Source organism: Cervus elaphus, chromosome 2 (genome assembly GCF_910594005.1).
Source record: "Cervus elaphus chromosome 2, mCerEla1.1, whole genome shotgun sequence".
Classification (NCBI taxonomy): Eukaryota; Metazoa; Chordata; class Mammalia; order Artiodactyla; family Cervidae; genus Cervus; species Cervus elaphus.
In genome coordinates, this window is record NC_057816.1 from 25,337,715 (window position 1) to 25,359,609 (window position 21,895).

Sequence of the window (21,895 nt, forward strand, 5' to 3'; positions counted from 1 at the left end):
TATACATGTTTCAATGCTGTTCTCTCAAATCATCCCACCCTCGCCTTCTCTCACAGAGTCCAAAAGACTTCTTTACATCTGTGTCTCTTTTGCTGTCTCGCATACAGGGTCATCATTACCATCTTTCTAAATTCCATATATATGCGTTAGTATACTGTATTGGTGTTTTTCTTTCTGACTTACTTCACTCTGTAAAATAGGCTCCAGTTTCATCCACCTTATTAGAACTGAATGAAATATACTTTTTTAATGGCTGAGTAATATTCCATTGTGTATATGTGCCACAGTTTTCTTATCCATTCGTCTGCCAGTGGACATCTCGGTTGCTTCCATGTCCTGGCTATTGTAAACAGATGCAGTTGTACTGAAACTCTAAACTGTTACTTAGTTTATAAACTAAAAATAGTTTATAATTTATATAGAGCTTCCAATTCAAATCAATTACCACATGGATCATTTTAGCCTTCCTCCCTTGCTTATCTGAAACCTCCCACTTCAGCAGTGAGAAATCCTTGTGAAACTTATTAAACACACCTGTGCCTGGGCCCCGTGCCCTGAGGTTGATTTAGATGCCTACCTGGGAGCCAGGCATCTGTATTTTAATAAACTGTAGACAGGTCGAATTTTTCCATTATAGGCTCATGTGCCATGCACTCATCTTTATAGCATTTGCCACAAGTACCCTCTGAATCTTTTTATTTTTAGTTGACATCTTTATTTGATTAATGCCTGTCACTCCCTCAAGACAAGCTCCAATGTCCGTTTTGATCGTCACTCTATCCCCAGTGTGTGTGTATATATATAATACATTATATATATATATGTATATATATATATAAGTGATGCGTTAAGTCACTTCAGTCACGTCCAACTCTTTCCGACCCTATGGAGTGTAGCCTGCTAGATTCCTCTGTCCGTGGGTTTCTCCAGGCAAGAGTACTATAGTGGGTCTTTGATAAATATTTGTTGAATGAATAAAATTACATACAGCATGATTGAGGAGGGAGGAGAAAAAGAAGTGATTTATTGAACCCTTCCTACATGCCAAATGCCTTTCTAGGTGCTTTAGAAATATAGTTCAGTTTGGAGACTTGAAGTGGGTCTGACTAAATCGGAACCACGCCCTTTCTGTCGAGGAATCCCTGCCGTAGGAAGTGCCTCGGCTCCTGCTTTGCTTGTCTCTGGAGCTCCCATTGGCCTGCATGCAGCTGTGTGGGTGGCCCGGGAGGAGGCCAGAGGGGGGGAAAGGCAGCACCCATTTAGAGCCTCACCAGTTCTCCATTAGGAAATTGACTCCTATTTGGTTTGGGGAGGGGGTGTTTTTTCCTGCCTTTTCATGCTTACAATGAAGGTGACATTGATTTACAATTCAGTGGGTTGAAGCAGGGAAGGGAGACTTCCATGGGTGGAAAAGATCAATTAAATGATTATCCCAGCTGCCACACACTAATGCCTTTCTTACTGAAATTTAGAATCCAGGAAGCAGAAGGCCGCCGCATTTAGCCTTTTACAGGAAATCTAATTGCCAACTTTGTGATGCCAAGGTTTATTAAATTGGGAAGAGTTGATCTTAGCAGCTGGCATTTCAGGCATTACGGAAAGCTTCCCACTGGCCACCTGGAATTCTAAATGACTTCCTCTATTTCTTTTTAAGTGCTTTCACTGAAGTTTTAGGAATTTAACACTTTTGTGATTTATATCTTTCTGTTATTTGGGGGTGGGGGTGTTCCAGGGTGCTGGGGCTTAAAAACTCAGCAAGAAGTCAAAAATAGTGAATTCCTACTATGCGCTAGGCACTGGGCTGGTGGCTGGGGATTCCAGCCAGGGGCAAAACCACCGATTTCTGTCTTTTTAGAGTTCTCCACCTGGAATGCTCATCCTCTAGATCAGTGGGTCCCAAACCACAGTTGCATGAGAATCACCTGGAGAGCTTGTTCAAGTCCAGACCGCTGGGGCCCAACCTCAGCATCTCTGACTCAGGCGGCCTGGAGTGGGCCCTGAGAAGCTGCATTTCTGACAGGTTCCCAGGTGTTGCTGATACTGCTGGTCTGGGACAACTGCTGCCCTGAGTCTTTGCAGGATAGCTGCCGTTTTGCCGTTAGGTCTTTATTTCAACGTCTGTTCCTTAGAGAGGCCATTCCTGAGTTCCCGGCCGTCTCGTCACTCCATCTGTCACCATTTGGTCTCTATTGCATTTTATTTTTTCTGGCTGCGCCTTGAGGCTTGCTGGATCTTAGTTCTCAGACCAGAGATTGAACCCATGCCCCTAGCAATGGAAACACAAAGTCCTCCCCACTGGACTCTCAGGGAATTCCCATCGCTGTGTTTTCTTTATAGCATTCTTTATAGCGTTGTTCTCTGATATCAACTTGCTGATTAGTTTATTGTCGTGTGTCTCTCCCAGTTCTTGTCCTCGGTAGAATAAAGCCCCATAGAGCATTCTTACTGCTGCCTCCTCCCAACCTAGAGGGGTACCGCTGCAGAGTATGTGCTCAGTACGTACTTGAATGAAGTAATTATCCAATATAAGCATAGTGAGTCTTCGGAAAGGGGGGTATAGGACACCATGGGAGTATAACAGGTAGCCCCTCAGGCAGGGAGACATTGCACTGCGTCCTACACAGAGCAGTTTCTGGGCATGGCCTTAATGTCTGCTTCAGACACTGCACGCCAACATTTTGCTGCAAAGTTGTAGGCTGTGGGGTCAGGTGGAAGACTGGTAGGCCACTCTAGGTTTGCTTATTTTTCCGTAGCCTTTCTACGGTCCTGTCCCCATTGAAAACAGGTGATCTGAAGAGCAGATCAGGATTGAGTCTAGCAGGCAGTCTGAGCACAGAAGGTTTGGTGAGTTCCCAGGTCTCAATTGCTGAACTTAGCAGGAAGTGAACCGTGCCTGAAAAACTTCTAGGGACCTTCCACCTGAAGCCTCTGCTTGTTGAAATCTGGAATCCGGGGGCCCTGCACGTGCCCAATAGCCTTTTCAAAACCTCTGCAAAATTGAATGAAGACTCACACTTTTCCTTTGCAGGAGCAAGACCTCTGGGTAGAAACATGCAGATTTTGGTCCATCAGCCTTTTAGAAGAGATGGAAAGGCAGGCACACTTGTGCCTCCTTTGACAAAAACAATGTCAGCGAGAAGACAATACACCTGAGGGTACCACGCAACTAATGGTTTAGATAAAGGTTTTCGAAACCCCTCTGCAAAAGCTGAAGCATCAGGCTTCTTCCCTTGTGCTGCCCAGGTCAAGTGAAGTTCTCAGCCCTCGGCCTTTGCCAGACCTGAGTGAGAGGGGAGCGAGTCTCCGGGTTCGTGTGTCTGGGGCAGCAAAAGGAACTGTGATCTCTTTCCCTTGAGTGTGTCATGAAAATTGAAGCACATTTTGATAACTTTGGAGGGCAAAGTGCATGCGGTGGGGGAACTGGAGAGGGGAGAATGGCTGCAGGATGGGGCTGAGGGCCAGCGGGCGGCCCAGAGCGTTGGGGTAACACAAGTGGCCGCTATTCAGGAGGTGGCCTGTGTAAGAAAATCTGACCACAGCAGGAGCGTGACTTCAGCTAAAATTAACCTTCGAGGCTTCACGTGCCTCCGCAGTGCTTTAAACTAGACACCCTGGGCGGGCGCAGGCCCTGGACTGCAGGGACTGCGGGCTGTGGGTCGAGCCATGCCTATAAGCATCAGCTTGTGGGTTCCTGCCCGGGGCCAGAGTCGGGAGTCCTGCGACCATTATAAAGTGGTAAGCACCAGGAGGACCACTGGCAGGGGCCCTGGGGAGAGGTGATGAAGTCTGTTTGGATCTGGGCTTGTGTTTAGAGACAGTTCTAGTTTATTTTTTGTGCCAGTTGGGACCAGGAGGCTTTCATCTGCAGCTTTGCTGAGCTAACCGCTACCTTGTTGTCACCTTTTGCTTCCTGTGTCCTCACAGGGTGAGGACCCAGGGGTCTATTTTTAGAGCAGGTGGGGAAGAATCTGTCTAGAAGTTGTTGAAGGCCTGAAAAAGATACAATTGCCTAAACCAAAGGCAACAGTCAGGGGGTTGGCGGGGGCGGGGGGCGAGGTTGAAGATGCTAACAGGTGTTCGGGGCCTAGGTCTGTTTTCTCACTTGTGGACCTCAGCAGGTGCAAACCGGGAGTGAGATTCACCTCTGTTAAGTGGCTGAGGAGGTATACAGGAGTACTCAGCGGCTTTCCTGGAGAAAGGATCCATCTGGGAAGCGATCACTCATTCTGTGAGTGTGGGAACAGCTCAGGCGGGAAACCTGGACAGGCTCTTTCAAGCCAGGTGGCACTTGCCTTCTGTGACTTTCCGCTGATCATGGGGACTCCATTTGGGAACTTGCAACACAGAGCAAAAAAGCAAAATGTACTTCTTTTCCTTTCTGCCTCCTTCACCCTTAGACCATTAGTGTGACCCGTGGGCTGATGGCCACCCCTGATGCTTGTGGCCGAGGGGCTCTAGGGGTGGATAATCAGACTGGTCTCTTTGCTGTGTTTCCTCTACCCTGCAAACAATGGTGCAGTTTACTGTCCTCTCCCCCGACCCAGCTTTCTAGGCAACCTTATGTTATAAGGTTTAGTAAGGACTTATTTCCTGGGAAAGAGTGTGTTTTCCGTATTTGTTTAATGATTACTCTGTGTAACTGACCTTGGAATGCCTGATTGTAACATGTTTAAGTCCCCAACATGTTTGCTTAGGTCAGCAGGTAGTCTGTACCTTCCTTTACGTGCAAGGGTATGAATGAAGTTGGCATGAACGATGGAGGAAAAAAATCTCCCTGCATGAAGCTATCTTCTGATGCAACTTTGAGGCCATTTTCTGTATGAGCTGCTCTGTGGAGCCCTCCAGGTATTTTTTAGCTCCTTCCATGGCCTCCTTCCTCCAGGCGTGTTGGCTCATTAGAGGCTGAGTCCTGCTGGTACATTGGACACCATTGTGTCTTTTGCTTTAGAGGCCTAACCACACCCAGGCCATGCGTGATTGATGGGAGTGTCTTTGGATTATTATTTTTATTGTGACTTTTCAGCTCCAGGACCTAGGCTTACTGCCCCAGGGAAGAGATTTCCTTTGAGGTAGGATGTTAAAAATAGACATTTCCGTAGGAGGAAGCTGTGGTATGTGGTTCTGAGCATCAGTGAACCCTTCTCACGTGTTGCATGGGGATTTCCATCTCCTGCTGAGTCTGGAAGACAGACACGGAATTTGAATCCTGATTTTCTTAGGAACAGGATTCCCTCCCCTTCCATCCTAGAACTTCCTCCCATCATAGCCAGCCGATGACCTGGCCTGGTGGGTGGTCTTGTCGAGCTACAGCTCGATGGCTGGGCTGAGTGAGAACACCTGGGCCGCCATGCTGGTGCTCCACTTTGATTGGCTCAGCTCTCCTGTTCCTCATCTATGAAGTGGGGGGAAGCAATGGGGCTATCTCCCCTTTTCCCCAGAAATGTGGGGTGGCTCAGGTTAGATTGTCTCTCCAGAAGAGCTTTCTAAACTGTAAGCACCGCAGGTGGGAGGCAGTGACTGAGCTGTAATTAGGACTTTATTCTTCTTCTTGAGATGAATCAACTGAGACTTTCTTTTAGGACTTTGTAGGATAAATAGTATCTTTGTGCAAATCATTCTTTTGTGCTCTGGGCCAGGTTGGCCCTTTCTTTCCTGGGGGCCAGCTTGGTATCTGGTAGTCTTCCTAGTGAAAGCCTATTGTAGAAATCCAAAACACAGAAACCCCAAGATTCCCCCGGCCTGCGAGCTCTGACATCTGGGCTGGAGAGGAGCCCGGGGCACAACGACCACTTCCACTGTGGCCAAGTCTCTTGGCCATGGGGTTGCTCAGAAAGGAAGGAGACGCCTACTAAATTGAGACTGCGCAGGGCAGCGTGTCCTGGGCCAGAGCAATGCCAGCCACTGCTGGGAACTGCCTGCCTCCAGAGATTTTTAAAGCCTTTGTCACGCAACTTTCCCACAAGTGGCACCGCGCTGTCTTTGCCAGGCCTAGTGCCTCTCTGCCCAATGGGATGCCGCTCTCTGATAGTTTTTGAGGATGCCAGACCTTCTAAGGTTCCCCTTTGAGCACCGAGATCTTCTTTGAGAAGCATCATCATCCCTCCTTGGATACTTGTGTGTATGGGCTCGGGGAGCGGGGTGGGGGTGGGGGGGCGGTGCATATTTTTTCTCATCAGTTCTTAATATAAGTTCGGGAGACCTGCATTCGATCCCTGGGTTGGGAAGATCCCCTGGAGGAGGGCATGGCAACCCACTCCAGTATTCTTGCCTGGAGAATTCCCACTGACAGAGGAGCCTTGGCAGACTACAGTCCATAGGGTCACAAAAAGTCGGACTCGACTGAGTGACTAAGCGCGCACACACATGCGCTTGGTCCCACTGTCTCCATTTTATTGATGAAGAAACAAACCTAGTTTGCGTTTAAGTAACTTGCCTAGATTTGGATATGTTCAGAGGTGCAGCCAGGATTTGCTTTCAGATCTGGCCTCATCCTCGTAACCACAGCACATCATTTTCTCCTTGTCACGAACACAAAATTAAAAAAATTTGTGGATGTTGTCTTTCTCCTCTGCCAACCATAAACCTGCTTGGAAGTGAGGGAGAGCAAGGAGATGTGGTATCCCACTTATTTTCCAGGGCCGCTCAGCTAGTCCCCTGCCTCCTTTCTCTAGGTGGAACCAGAGGAGAACCCATCACCTTCCTTTGTCCTCTTCTCCAGTCACAGCCCCTGATGCAAGAAAGGGCCACCCCCATGCATGGGGTCTTTTCTGGATCTGCTTTTCCCTGATGAATCAGTGTGCTTTGGCTCTTGAATCTCAAGAAATCTGACCTAGGGGAAATCCTTCAACTATCATCCCCTGCTCAGGTTTCCAGGGTAAAGAAGCATCCTTAAATAATTACCAAGAATGCACACAGTTTGTCCTGAGGGTTGTGAATTTTAATGAACAATGTATTGTTTATATAAGCCGCTCACCTGCAGTGATCTGATTGGTCCTGAAAAATCTTTTTAACATTTAAAGAAAACCTCTCTCCCAAACTTGCCAGTGTGATTGCCTTTCCCTGTATCCATATCCTGATAGTAAAGCATTGATGACTCCATTGGGAATGTAAATGTTAGCTGGGAACAGTGATTCACCAGGCCATCCCTGGCAGAGTTGCATACCCGGGACCTTGGAAGCCTGGTGAAATGGAATGGGAACACTAGTCAGGTGAGTTTTGATCACCAGGGTCAGGCTTCGACAGGGCCAGGGCCCAGTGCCTGGGTACCGGGAGCTTTGTGAGCTGAGCCAGTTGGGACACCTTGGTGGGTGGTGAAGTCAGTGTGGGGAGGAGGAAGGGGCGGGGCAGCTTGTGGACCATAAATATTTGGGAGACCAAAGCCAGCATCCAAGAGACTATTGTGCAGGAGAGGATGAGGCAGCCAAGAGGGCCTGTCAGCCAGCATTCCTGGAGTGAGTGCCTTTCCACGAACACCCTGTTCCGTGCTGCATAGGGATACGGAGAGCTGGCCATCCACCCATTTGGGCCTGTGGATAAAGCTCGTCACTTTTTTTTTTTTGCTCATCACTCTTGAATGCAAGTAACCTAACTGTGGCTGTCTCCTGTCCTGTCACCCACTGAGACACAGGACTTGGATCTCTACGCCTTCCTAAGAAGGATTCCACCTGCCCTAGAAAGCACTGGTAAGAATATAGATTTTATTGAAGATTTCAAAGGGGAGAGTTTAGATCATGTACAGCTTTGTCAGATGCCCCCTTGATCTCCTTCCCAGGGCTTCTCCCCTCCTCCTGCCCACGCAGCTTCCCTGCTTCCCAGTCTGTCCAGCTGCAGACCTCTTCTCTCTCTCTCTCCCTGAATTCTTTCTTTCTGATGCTAAACTTTTTAGCACTCACCTAAATTTGCACACTCATACCCATTATTTTACGTAACAAAAAAACCCTCTTCCTTTGTGTGGGGTGAAGGGGAGAGGGGAAAATAATGAATAGCCCCCGCTGCCTGTGTGTGCCTCGTGGTGGTCAACGGTGCATTCACAATCGAGAGGTAGCACTCGCCGCTTTCCGAGGTCAGTCCTCCTACGGAGACTGACCTCAGTCTGCCAAACACAGCGTCTCTGAATTGAGTTGGCAAGTTGTTTTTCAGTGGCTCAGTCATGTCTAACTCTGTGTGACCATGGACTGCAGCACACCAGGCTCCTGTCCTTCATTATCTCCCGGAGTTTGCTCAAACTCGTGTCCATTGAGTCAGTGATGTGAGCCAATCATCTCATCCTCTGTCGCCCCTTTCTCCTCCTGTTCTCAGTATTTCCCAGCAAGAGATGTGCGTAATACCGTTTCCCTCATCTGGGTATAATAGATGTAAATCACCTTAAGCATAAAAAATAGTGAAATGTAGAAAGATAAATGGAAAGTGATGAGTTTTGAGTCTGACCACCTTTAAAAGTTTAATTGTAAGTTTATATAATTTAATTTTAAAGTATATAAAAATACTACGTACAGGTCAGAAAGCCTGAGTGAATCTGTGATGACATACAGCGGATCTGTGTTAACCTCACGCCAGTGGTGTAGTGATGGATGGATTACAAAGGGTTGCAAGGAAATTCTTGGGGTTGGTGGAAATGTTTGTTATCTTGACTGTAGTGATGGTTTCATGGGTCTGTATAGGTCAGAACTCATCAAATTGTACAGTTTAAATATATGCATGTCATTATATGTAAATTAAATCTCAGTAAAATTAGACAAATAATTTTAAATTAAACAATTTTAGATGAGATATTTTCTTTTTTCAAGATGTTTCATTTTCTCAGTTCAGCTTTATCATACAAAGTACGTTTTTATTTGCTTCATGTATATTTTATTGTGATCTCATGGCTGATTTGACTGTATATTTTTAGGTCCATACAGGGCCGTATATTTAAATTTGGGGATAACATAAGAGGGATTTAACTTAAATTATCCTCACTTTCTTCAGCTATAAATTTAGAGTTAGATCACTGGAGGTTCTTCTGTCACTGAAATTCTGTAGTTGTGATTATGGATGAATTAATTGGTCTCTTGGGATTCAGAATCACCTCATAAGACAGCACTGTAGTGGGATCAGGAATATCTACCGATGGAGATCCGGAATGTCACATCATTCATCCTTTCAGAGAATGTTTTGAATAAATTTCAAGCTAATCTGGTAATGCAAAGTTGGACAACCAGAAAACGGTGTGGCCCAAAGGTGAAAACTCAGTCTTTGGTATCTTACTTTTGATGCAATTGTAAATGGGATTGTTTTCTCAAATTTCTCTTTCTGATAGTTCCTTTTTCACTAATGGCTAGTTAACAATCAACTCACAGATTTCCTGAAAGTTTAACCAGTCATCTCTCCTGAGCTAGTGCAAGCCTGCTCTACCATATTATGTGTGTGTGTCTCTTTTTAAATAGCACTTTAATATCCATGGTCAAGTGGATCCTGCTACTATGTTGCTGGAAGTTCTCAGAGGGAAGTATTACTTACCAGTGCCCATTCTATATCTTGTGCTAAGACTGGTCTGAAAGATACATGAAGCATCATCTTGACTTAAGGGGCTTTATGTTATAGGCAGTGAAGGAGAACACATTCATTCATTCATCCCCTGTATTCATCCACCTGTCCATCTGAACATTCACCAGTCCACCCCTCCATTTCTCTTCCATCCATCCACCCACTGACCCTGCAGTAAATCCGTAAGTACTTCTTTATTGAGGTCCTGGCATTGTGCTAGAGCTTCAGAGGTGTGGAGAACTTGTTCTCTACCCCCGGAGAAGACCCTGTTGGACATGTGAATGGTTATAGTAGCCATGATGAAGACATGTGCAGAGTGCTTTTGGAGCCAGAGAAGAGGGAACAAAGAATTTCCTGATGGGAGTGAGACAGTGAGTTGGGAATGGCTTTACAGGGATTGACATTTGACCGGGCTCATAAGATACCAAATAAGCATTTGCCAGGTGGTGGGGAAGAGATGGCATTGCTGGGGAGAGGATGGTGTGGGCAGAGGCACAAGGGCTGGGACCTGGTACATGGGTATATTTAATTGTCGGTGCACTCGGAGTTCAGAGGAAGGAGAGAAGTCCGGCAGTCAGGGCTGGTTTCTAGAAAAGAGGATCCTGCTAAACGGAGGGATATGGAAGAACACACCGGTCCAGAAAACCCACTAGCGGGGACTGAAGTTTAACATGGCAGAGCCCATGTGTGAGTGGTGTACCAGAGGGATATATGGGTGGGGGGCATGGAGACAAGGCAGGAAAGGAAGCTCACGTTTAAAGGTTCCATCTATGTGCCAGGCACTGTGCTAAGCCCTTTATAAACATTTTCATTTAGTTCTCACAATAGTCCTCACCATAGATAATCATCCCATATTACAGGTATAGAAACTGAGGCTCAGAAAGTGGTTTGCTCAAGTCACAAAGCGTTGGCATATTGTCCAAATAGGTGAGGTCCTTAGATCCAACATTTCACTTTATGCACTCAGCAATCCTGTGAAAAGGAAACGGAGACTCAGAGAGGTTAAGCAACCTGCCAGAAGTTGCCTAGGACTCCAAGGTAACTGGACCCAGTGGAGCCAAAATCCTGGGGAGCCTGTGCTTAGGAAGCCAAACTGAGGCATTCTGGCAGGACAGAGGGTGACCGAAAAACAATGGTTGGCATCCCCTTTACCCGCAGGTGAGGGGGACTGTGCGGGCTTGGAGGACTGGAAGGAGGCTGATATTTAGAAGGTCATTTCATGACCAGACAGGAGGGAGGCCTGTATCTTTACCCAGGTTCTCGCCACCCCCTCAGGTGTGGCCACCCTGCCAGCCAGCTCTCAAAAGCTCGTGCTGAGTTTGGGAACGTTCACTCTCCAAGAGTGTGCTCAGCAGCTCCCCCTACCGGCAGCCCCATCTCCTCCTCCCCGCCTGCCAGGCCTGCCTGGAGGGACCTGGTTCCCATCACAGACGTAGGGGAAGCACTTAAAGTATCTCTAATCAGTCAGTAACTAATGAACACAGGAAGGGAGAGAAAATACTGGAGAAGTTTCAAGTGGGCTCTGACATTTGACTTTCTTGGAGATGCTAGACACCCTGGTCAAAAGTTACTCAGATCTTCTAAGGTTGGAGTGGGTGAGAGGGAGTACAGTGGGGGGTTTTATTTTGAAGCCTCTGGTGATAGGTCTTCATCCTTACGTGGCCTTGTTTGACTTTCCAGGGAGGCCCTTGGGAGATCTGGGTGCACATTTGAGGTGAGAGCTGGTAGCCGTAGGACCAGGCGGCCTGGGTCAAATGGAGCATTGCCTTTTATTAGCTGTGTGATCCTGTGTACGTTTCTTAACCTTTTAGAGCCTCTGTTTTCCAGCCTGTAAAATGGGGATGATTCATTTAGTCCACAGGTATTTAGTGAGTCCCTACTGTGTGCCAGGCACCATATTGGATGTTTTGGGAAAGTTCAGTGAGCAAAACAAGATGAGAATTTCTCTTCTCCTGCCGCTGTCTCTCTGGGGTGGGAAGACGTTGTAGATGACAGGTACACATCGCCTGGCACTCAGCAGGTTCTCACCAGCAGCCCGGCTCCCCTTGTGCGCAGGTGGTGGCGATCAGCTGGGAAATGAACGGAAAAGGACTGTGTGACCTGTCCAGAGTGGTGCAGGGCAGAGCCCATCCCAGGAGGACAGGGCACAAGCAAGCCAGGGCCATCCCAGGCATCAGAGGTGACTCAGCCTAAGGTGTGGGGTGAGCAGGCACCTGTGTGCTCCTCCTCAAGATCTCGCCAGTGCCTCCCAACACGTTTGCCAGCCTGGTGTATTTTTCTAGAGGCACAGTTTCAAAACCTCCGGAGTTGCTGTGCACGCCCACCTGTGACTGGTCGGTGTTCCCACAAGACAATGCCACCATTGTGTGGCTGTGGGCCCTTCCCCCGAAGCCCTGGCTCACTTCAGGCTGGAGGAACTGGGCGACTTTACTCCCATCTGGATACTGCCCAGCCCTGGTAACCCCTGTTGTATTGGCCTTTTTATTTTTGTGATAGTGACACTGCTATGATGTTGGCTTTGTGCTTTGGTGACGTGGGAAAGTGTCAGCCCCTCCTCTTGGGTCCATTAGGCATGAGTGACAAGCAGCCAGCTCTGTTCCCAGGGGCAGGAGCCAGGGACACTGAGGTGGCTGTTGTGCAATGAGCCTTGCTCTCTCTGACTGCTTTTCCCACGCAGCCTTGACACTCACCCATCTGTGGCCAGTGGTTCCTGCATGGGCCTCTGAGGAGCTGTTGGCCTCTTTAGGAGCCAGAGTCTCTGCTTTCAAAGGCTGCATTCTTGTGTGTGAAATTGGGAAAGTCATTTCCCCTCTCAGCCTCTGTTTCCTCATCTGTAAAATGGGGGAGATGATACCTGCCTCACAGTGAGTTGGGAACTAAAGGAATCCTCTTGTCGGGCAAGAGCTCACAGTGCGTGGCATCGTCCCCATGGTATTACTGAGTGGCACCAACATGCTGTGTGCCCTTGCTATGTGCAGGGCATTATTAGATGACCTCTTTGCAGTCTCACAAGAACCTGAATAGGGGGTTGATCCATTTTACAGATGAGGAAATGGAGGCCCAGCTATAGTTTAAGGAACTTGCCCGCGATAACTCTTGCAGGAAGTGGTTGAGGCATGTCTGAAACATAAGCAGTCTGACTCTAAAAGGTGCTCTCTTTTATCAACTCACTGTAGAATTTGGCTGATGGTAGTTAGCATCCTATACAAGAACGAGATCTAGCATAGGCAGCTGCTCTGGGAGAGTTTGCTCAATGCACTGTGGCATGCATGTGGCTCTGAGCAACTTATCTTGACTTGATATCATTCAGGGGTAAAGTAGAAAGAAAGGTGTTGTGGAGGTGGGGGAAGGAAGGGGGTAGAAATTCAAATTAGTAATAAGCCCTGCCCCTCCTCTACTTACTTGCTGTGTGTGTGTTGACACGTGTGTGTGTGTTGACACGTGTGTGTATCCCTTTGGAACAAGAGTATACCTGTGGGCTGGTATCAGGGGGCATCTTTGGTGGTTGTGCAGACAAGTAGGTTAGAAATCTCTTTAAGAAAATTGAAGATATCAAGGGAACATCTCATGCAAGGATGGGCACAATAAAGGACAGAAACAGTAAGGACCTAAGGAGCAGAAGAGATGAAGAAGCAGTGGCAAGAATACACAGAAGAACTATACAAGAAAGGTCATCAAGAGCCGGATAACCGTTCTGGTATGATCACTCACCTAGAGCCAGACAGACATCCTGGAGTGTGAAGTCACGTGGGCCTTAGGGAGCATGCATCACGATGAACAAAGCTAGTGGAGGTGACAGAATTCCAGAGGAGCCATTTAAAATCCTTAAGAAAATGGTGCTGTTAAAGTGTTGCACCCAGTATGTCAGCAAATTTGGAAAACTCAGCAGTGGCCAGAGGTTACTGCCAGTTAGAAAGGGGGAAACCAGCAGTGGGCTCCTCCCTCTGCCTGCTACTGTGTTCTGGGTCCAGACAGGGAAATGTACTCCTTGGTATAAACAAGTTCCTGTGAATCAGGTTCCAAAATGTATATTGAGCATGGGGACTGGCAGTACCATTTGGCACATGCTTGGGTTGGAGATACAGACCCTGGTCACATCTTGGTGCTCTAGGATCTCAGCTTTCTAGCAGCCTCACTGTCTAGAGACAAGCTAAGAGCCAACAGGCCTTCCCTTATGACCTTCGGAGCGTCAGAGGGGTACCACGAAAGTCTGCACACTTAGATGTGTTCTCCTCAGTGGAAAAGTCCCATCAAGGCCCTGGCTTGAATGGCGCTTCTTTTACTCTGCACCCAATTTTAAAGGACTCTGGGGTCTTAAAGACAGTCCAGTAACTCTGCAGCCTTACGGGCATCCTTGAATGCATCAAAATGCTATTCATAGTGATATCCATGGGTCATCAAGAAAACATGGAATTGGGTTAATTTAAAAAGCATGAATCATGATAATCTTGGGAAAGTGTTCCAGTGACATAGTTAAAACGGTGGCTTTCAAAAGAGGAAGCTCTCAGCAATTTAGAATGACATATTCCCGTGAAACTTACATTAATTTGAATATGAATGTGTGTGTGTGTGTGTGTGTGTGTGTGCGCGCGCACGCGCGCGTGCTAAGTCGCTTCAGTTGTGTCCGACTCTTTGCGGCCCCATGGACCATAGCCCATCAGGCTCCTCTTTCCATGGGATTCACCAGTCAAGAATATTGGAGTGGGTAGCCATTCCCTTCTCCACTTGAACATGAGTAACAACTATTTATTCAATGTTGTGCTCCAGACGCTGTGTTAACCACTGACATACATACTCTCATTGTGTCTGTGAGGCAAACCTGCATATCACCACCATGTAAGTGAGGGCCCCCCTGACTCACCGTGGGCCACCTGGCTGGATGGCAAAGATGTGGATGGAGGAGTCACTGCCCTCCAGGGTGAGTAGGTAGTAAGAATCAAGGACACCAAGCAGAACTGGATTCTTCCTTTGAGAAAACAGGGAGCAGCCCCAGTGTTTGGGCTCAGCCCTGGCTGTACTCTGTGGCCTTGAGCCAAAGATTGGCTGCTCTGGGCTCCCTGTCTCTTTCCAGCGTATAGGGCTGGGGCATCATTTGCCCATTTGAATGTTTATTTCAAGGCAGTGGTTTTAATCAAGGCAGGGTCTACCTTGAGAGAGAATATCTTAGACTCTGATAGGGAGAGCGGGAACATGGAAAAAAGCCACCAGCTAATAACTTCAGGCCCCTCACTTCACCCCAGGCAGTTGAAATGATCTGTGGACATGTGAGCACGCCACACCTGTGGGGTAGGTACCAGACTTCTTGCTAGATGCTAGGGATGCAGAAGTGAATGTGTTAACTAGCTTTGCCCTTAATAACAAATGGTGTATTTTGATTTTCTTAAAACTGTGACTAATTGAATAATCGTTCTTTGTGTATTCAGGTGCTGGGTGGACACTGCACTATTGTTGCAATGTCATTTTTGTACTTCGGGACAATCAGAACTAAGCCGTTTTAACCACACACTGCACAGTCATGGAAATGATATGATGTTGGAGATATCCCTGAAGTCTACAGTGAGACCTTGAATGGAGGCCAGACAATAGGTTCTCTTTGCAACTGATTGGCTGGAAACCACCTCAGATGCTATTAATAAATGACTAGTGTATCTTGAATCTCCACTCTGGCATTTCCTGCTAAGAGATTCATTTGCACCCTTTTCCTCCCCTGACCGCTGTGCTAATTCTATCTGCTGCCTTTTGGATCCATCAGGCAACCCAACATGTTGGTCTGGACTTAAGAGTTGTTAGGGCAACGACTTTAGGTGCAGTTATTTTATAGAATTTGGGGAGGTTTCTTCCTTCTAATGCTACCCATCCCCCTTCACTGGAGAGCTAATTGCAGTATAAACTTGGCACCTTCCCCATGGGCTTAACAACAGTGCAATTTTTATCAGTTTTCTTGTTACAACTAATAATCGGGTTCTTTACTTCACTTGATCTGTCAAGACTTTCCCTCTTTGATTTCAGCCTGTTTGATACGAAATGAGGTGGAGTTGTAAGCAAACAAATGACACACTCCTTGAAACCCTGTCAAGGCTCATAAAGTGAATCAAAACGAATTCGCTCTCAGCTGTCATTGTCTTCCTTCCCCTTTTTTCTTTTCGAGCTTTGACAGAACTCCTTTCCCTCACCAAGTGCTTCTGTAGCACCGATGAGGTCTCCTGCCAGAGCTGGTGGCGAGAGTGATGAACTCAGTGAGATGAGTCAGAGTGGGAAAGACTCCTGTGGATACTAGTGGGAGACGATTCTAGGGCCTGTTCTTCTAGAATTTTTACTCTGGAATGATGTGATAATTTGGATTTGGGTGTGGCGATGATGATTTTACTCTTTCCCAGAACTGTGCGGTTCTTGCCCATTTCTACTGAAAGTCCACCCATCAGGGATTGGTGGGCTCCAGGGAGCCCGCCTGGAGCAGCAGCAGTTCTAAGTCTCTAGAACCCTGGGGAAGGAGAGGTTCTGGAGAAGTTGATTTTGGATGTCTGAGGCTCAGAGAGGATGCCCTGCATGCCGTAGCTCTTGCTTAATATTTCAGACACACTCTCTTCCATTTTTTGTTGAGTTTCTGAACCTGATGAAGTCCTTAATGACTAAGGAATGTGTGAGTTTATTTTCCAAAGATACTTCTAGGAAGAATGGTAGTTATTGCATGGGCTACTGAAACACTAGTTGAGGGGGAGGGCCCTGACCTGTGTCAGTTTTTAGCATGACCCATGAAAACTGTATTTCTTAAAATAAATCTAGGCATTTCCCTGTGACTCATTTCTTCAGAAAGTTGAGAGCTAGGGAGGGGAAACTCCAGATAAATTAATGATTCTTGTTTGGATCCTGATTAGTGAGCGTGCACTATGGAGTGATTTATTTTCTCTATTCCTTCCTCTTTTCAATCAGTAAAGAGACTTGAGATCCTGGCTTGAGTATTTGCTGAGAGCTCATATTAAGTCACCAATGTAATCAGTTTCTGGGATTTGCCCTTTTGCTGTCTGTTCAGCTCAACTCCACAACCACTTACCAAGCCCCTGCTGTGCCCCCTTCTTGAGAGGCACGTCTGGGCCCAGAGATGGGCAGGACACCGTCTTTGCCCCCAACCTGCGAGTGGGGGTGAGGTGATGGTGCCGGCGTATAGGTTCCCTGCTTCGTATGCAGCTTTGGATGCAGTCGGGAAATCAAGAGTGAACTTCATGGAGGACCAGCCTAGGGATGCTGGGTGGTCCCGGTGGAGGCCCTCAGCTGGGTGGGGTGGCAGGAGTTCAGACATGGGGGAAGTGTGAGGTCCAGTTTCCCTGCGGTAATAATAATCATAATTATTCCTGAGCATTTGTTCAGTGTAGGCATATTAATCATTCAGTGCCTATGACACAGACTGGCTACTTTTTTCTGTAAAGAACCGGACAGTAAATATTTGAGGACTTGTGGGCCAAAAGTCTGTATCACAATTATTCAGCTGTACCATTGTGGTATGAAAGCAGCTACAGATGGCAAATGGATGTGGCTGGGTTTCCGTAGTGTTTTGTTTACAGAAGCAGGTGGCCCATTGGGTTTGGCCTGTGTACAGTTGGCCGGTCCCTGGCCTTATTGTATATTTGGTATGATCCCCATTTTATGGAGGATAAAACTGAGGTACAGAGAGGTGAATAGAAATTCACTTGCCAAGGGCCAGCTTGACTTGGCAAGTGCCCAAGCCCATGCTCTTAACTTTCACACGCACCACCTCCCCCGCAAGGTCGAACACCAGCTGGGGAAGAGTGGGTGGGTGTGAAGACTTGCCTTGAGTTGCAGTGTGAAAAGTCTGTCTTTAGTTCAATGGGAAGCCATTGATGATTTTTGGAGCAGGTGACAGGATTAGAGGTGTGCTGTTGGAACATGAAGTTGGCAGTGGTGTGTAGGTAGATTCAAGTTGGGAGAAGAAGAGCTCTTGTTTTACACAGCTTCTAGTAGAGAGGCTCACCTCTCTTGCAGAGCCATTGCTGACCACTGTAGAATTAAGTTCTCCCTGGTATACCAGATACCTGCGTGGCCTCACCAGGACTCCACACTGTGTGTGTGTAGGTACCCCTGGATTTGCTGAAAGAAGCTTGCTTAACCTTGGTTTCCTGCTGATTTGTGCTGATACATGGAGGGCTAGCTTTAGACAGAGTATGTCTATTTTAAAATACCCTTAATCACCTAGCAAGGGAATAAGCGGAGGAACCTGAGTTGCTGCCCACTCAGCGGTGTTCTTGCCCATGGCCTGTTCTCACCTCAGCTGGCGGTTGTGGGGCGGACGGCTTTAAGCTTTGGGATGTTCTCTTGGTCTCTGGCAACCCACCTCAGTGTTCTTGCCTGGAGAATCCCAGGGACGGAGGAGCCTGGTGGGCCGCCATCTGTTGGGTCGCACAGAGTCGGACACGACTGAAGTGACTTAGCAGCAGCAGCTTGGTCCCTCAGACCCTCAGCTGGTAGGATCCCTCCAGGGCTTGAGACATCCCTGGGGGTGTATCTCTTGCTTGGGGGTGGATGCCTCGCTCTCCATTCCAGCCTGGCCGGTTTCTGGCCTGCTTGTCTTTTCCCATCTACCCTGGTTCGTGATTGCAGAGGGAGTGCTCCAGACTCTTGAAATTGTATCTTGTGGCAAAAGAGAAGGGGAGTGCGTTCTTGAGTCATTTGTGTCCTGGAAGTTCCGGGTAGAGGCTGTGGCTGGGTTTCTTCTGGCCCATTTTATAATGCTGGGAGTCACCTTTCTCATAATTCCTTTTATTTACTGGACACTTAGCAAGTCTCAGATTCTGTGTTCTTTATGTACATGGACTTGTTTCACCCTCATAATCACCTGATGATGGGTATGTATTGTTATTTCCCTCGTGAGCACACCCAGGCCAAAGGTCACAGGTGTACTAGGCAGCCTGGCAGCTAATGTTTAAAGCTCTGCTCATGCCAAAGTCCTCCTCATGACCACCCACTGCCTCTGCTTCCCGAGCCCCGTGTGGGTCAGGCCAGGGCCTTCCAGATGGCGCTTCACTGAGTTCTTCACAACCACCTTCTGAAGTAGGCCTGGCTGTGCCCATTTACATCTGGATAAACTGAAGCCCAGGAAAGTCAAGTGACAGCATGGGGTCGATTCGGAGCTTTTATCTATATGTAAGCAATTTTTTCAGTGTGAACATAACTGAATCGAGGAATGAGTCTCCTCAGTAGGAGGGTGTCGTGGAGGGGGTGAGTGATTTGAATCATTTATACTCATTCAGAGAAGCAGTGTTGAGCGCATCTAAGGGATTCTAGAGCCAGTCAACCTGGATTCAAATTCTGGGCTCTGCCACTTCCCGGTGACCTTGGACAAGTTCCTTTACCTCCCTGCACTTCAAATTTCTCTTCTAAAGCATGGACGCAGTACTAGCATCTATCACACAGAATGAGGATGCAATGAGTTAATAATATGTGTTAAGTGTTTGTACTAGTGTAGGGCGTGTGTTAGGGTCTGTGTTAGTTGTTAGTCAGCTCCTACTCTGTATAAGCCACTATTTAAAAAAAATATGTTATATCACCCCTCATAAGAACTGACAAATACACAGTATTGATCATATATTGCAGATAGGAAAACCTCGGCTCAGAGAGTTAAGGTGCTCAGCTGAGGTCAGACACCCACTCCTCCACAGCTACACACCGGGAAGTTCTAATGTGCCTCATGCTGTTGTAGGTCCTTGGGCTACATCATTGAACAAAACAACCCCAAACCCCCACCCTGGGGAGCCTCCAGAGTTGGGACTTGAACCCTGGTCTTTCTTTTCTTTTGAAAGTTGTTCCCCTTCCCTGTCTCCCTCTTAACAGTTTCATCCAGTGATCATTGACCTTTCAGACTGGCCATTGTGGAGACCAAGATGGCGCTCCACTTCCTTAGATTCCTCAGGGCTTGTGAAATTGAAAAATGATCTTGCTGTACTAAATTTTTGACCTGACAACTCGGGAGTCTTGAGGGAAGAAAGTAATGGACAGGAGTTTTCTGTTCTCAGCTCTTGATGAAGTAGAAAGGGCACGTCCGCCTTGTCCACTCTTGAGATGAGGCCTTCACTGGTCCCTGTTTGAGTGGTCAGAGGTGCCCCTCCCTGGAAGGGCCCTGCTTTGCAAGTCCAGACCCTGGCCCTTGAACCCACATTTTGGGAGTTTTGAAGAGCAGTACCCCATGGCGTGAGACTCCTCTGATGAGCACGGTGTGGGGAAGAAGAGGGTGGAGGGAGGGCTGGGGCAGGGGCAGGGTTTCCGCTGTGAGTCACGCAAGATCTCAGAGCAGGCCGGCTGATGGAGCTGCAGTGATGGGCTTCATCATTTCGGTGGAAACCTCCCATGGGTTAGTACATGAGCTGCAGCCGCTGACATGGCCCAGCCGAGATGGGACACTTCTCTTTCTGAGCAGCCATATGTTCATATCCTTCCTGGGGCGGTGGGGGAAGGTTCTGATAGACACCTTTATGTTCCCCAACAAATTCGTAAGTCCACATAGGAAACTTAGCCCACAGAACTGATGAGGAGGTTTTCAATTTTGTTTTCAGCTTGTGTCATAGTGGGAGAAAGTTTTCAGGCGAGAGTCTTCCTGGTTTGTCAGCCTGTTGGAAGAAAATACTCTTTGCGCCCGGGGCTCTGTGACTGGGAGGGGCGGGTCTGTGTGTCCCCCAGAAGGGTCTGCTTTCCTGATCCCATGGCAGCCCAGCCTGTCCCTTCCAGGTGCTGTGTGCACCAACACAGTGCTTAAATGTGTTGGAATTTGCTGGGGTTTTTATTTTTGTTGTTGTTGTTTCTGTTCACAGAATCCCAACAGTGAAAATGATGCTGGGCTTTTAAATTAAGCTGATTAAATTTGAGATGATTGTGAGGCCATTAATAACTCCACTCACACAAGAGTAATTGAAGGGCTCTGTGTTTTGGTACTTGGCTCCCTTACAAGGCACCCAAGCTCCTGAGAACTCCTTTCCCTGAAATGGCCCATGAAAAGATTGCCTGATGGGTGGTAACCTCCCCATCCGTTTTCTCAATAAAGAGAAAAAGATGGGCTGGGGCCGGGTCGGGCGGTGGGGTGGGGGAGACCGCGCCTGCATTTAGAGCCTCAGCCTCTCACAGCCGTCTGGTGCAGACTGTTTAGTTCCGTGTCCCCTGTCCCATTCAGACCTCTGCATGTTTTGAGGCTTTCTTTAGCTTTCTCCTGAGCCTTTGACGGCAGATCTCTCAATAGGTGAAAGCCCGGCTCTGGCCAGCTGAATGCCCCACGGGCATAATGCACTGCATGTTAATGGGGAGGGCTGGCCCCAGACAGCTCGCTGGCGGGACCGTGGCTGCTATGCTGGCCCTGCAGCTGCTCGGAACGCTGAGATGGGATCTGACCGGGTTCCTAAAGTTGCCCGTGTGCTTTCTTGCAGATCTACACGGACTGGGCCAATCACTATCTAGCCAAGTCGGGCCACAAGCGTCTCATTAAGGATCTCCAGCAAGATGTGACGGACGGCGTCCTCCTGGCCCAGATTATCCAGGTTGTAGGTAAGAGCAGATTTGACCTCAGCGGGGTGGGGTGGAGGGGGATGGGTGGGTGAGTTACCGTGGAGACCAGTCCACCAGGGGTCGATTCTGGCGAGTGGGGATGGAACCCTGACATCATCTGAAAAGGCAGTGTTTGTGTCCTGTGTGCTGACAGTTTATTTGACTCTGTTTTGTGCTGGAGGAGGCTGGGTACCAGCTCGTTTTGCCTGATAAGATCACCTACAGGTCAATCTCATCTTGATTTCTCCAGGAAGAAAGACTGGCCATGGCTGGGGGGAAATGCTTGTGGTTTATGGAGGGGCTCTCTGTCCCCCTTCTTCCGTCCTATCATCTTTCTGGCTCTCTCATTGCCCCCGCCTCCCCTGCCCCAATGATGTGCTTTTTTGTGGATTATTCTGGAAAGATTTCCAGAAAAAGAAAAGGCAATATGAGGCTGGTTCTTCCTTGCGAACTTTAATTGGGTCTGAGAAATCAAAGACTCAGTCTCTGCAGAGGGCTGGTTCTGGTTTTAATACTGGGGGCAGGGAACTGGGGCAGCGGGATTTTTAATGCCTTGGCCTGTGTGCTGGAGGAGAAGAGGAGTTATTCTGGGCAGGCACGTGGGCGGAGGCTGTGCACAGCTTTGCCTTGGGTCTTCGGGGAAGCACCCCAGTGGTCCTGCCTGAGAACTTGGAGCCGACCGTGGAGGCAGGAGGTCAATTAGATGGCATTAGGCTGATTGTTGTCGCTGAAAGCCTCAGCAGCCAACTAATGCCAAGGGAGAAGAAAGAAGAAAAAGGACAGAAGCCCCAGCCCCTCGGGCGTGTTGTTATGGAAAAGTTGCTTATCC

The 21,895-nt window shown here is 48.0% G+C and overlaps 1 protein-coding gene across 12 annotated transcripts in view; it reads left to right on the plus strand.

The window, feature by feature from the left end:
• Window positions 1–21,895, plus strand: part of NAV2 (neuron navigator 2) — a 421,317-nt gene that overhangs the window by 111,635 nt on the left and 287,787 nt on the right. For 11 of the 12 annotated variants that reach the window (XM_043874925.1, XM_043874936.1, XM_043874913.1 and 8 more), the window contains exon 2: window positions 20,949–21,066. In XM_043874925.1, coding sequence (XP_043730860.1) covers window positions 20,949–21,066 — 118 coding nt within the window. Of the gene's footprint in view, window positions 1–3,622; window positions 3,736–20,948; window positions 21,067–21,895 lie in introns of those variants that run through there. The other variant, XM_043874984.1, reaches the window with a different exon arrangement.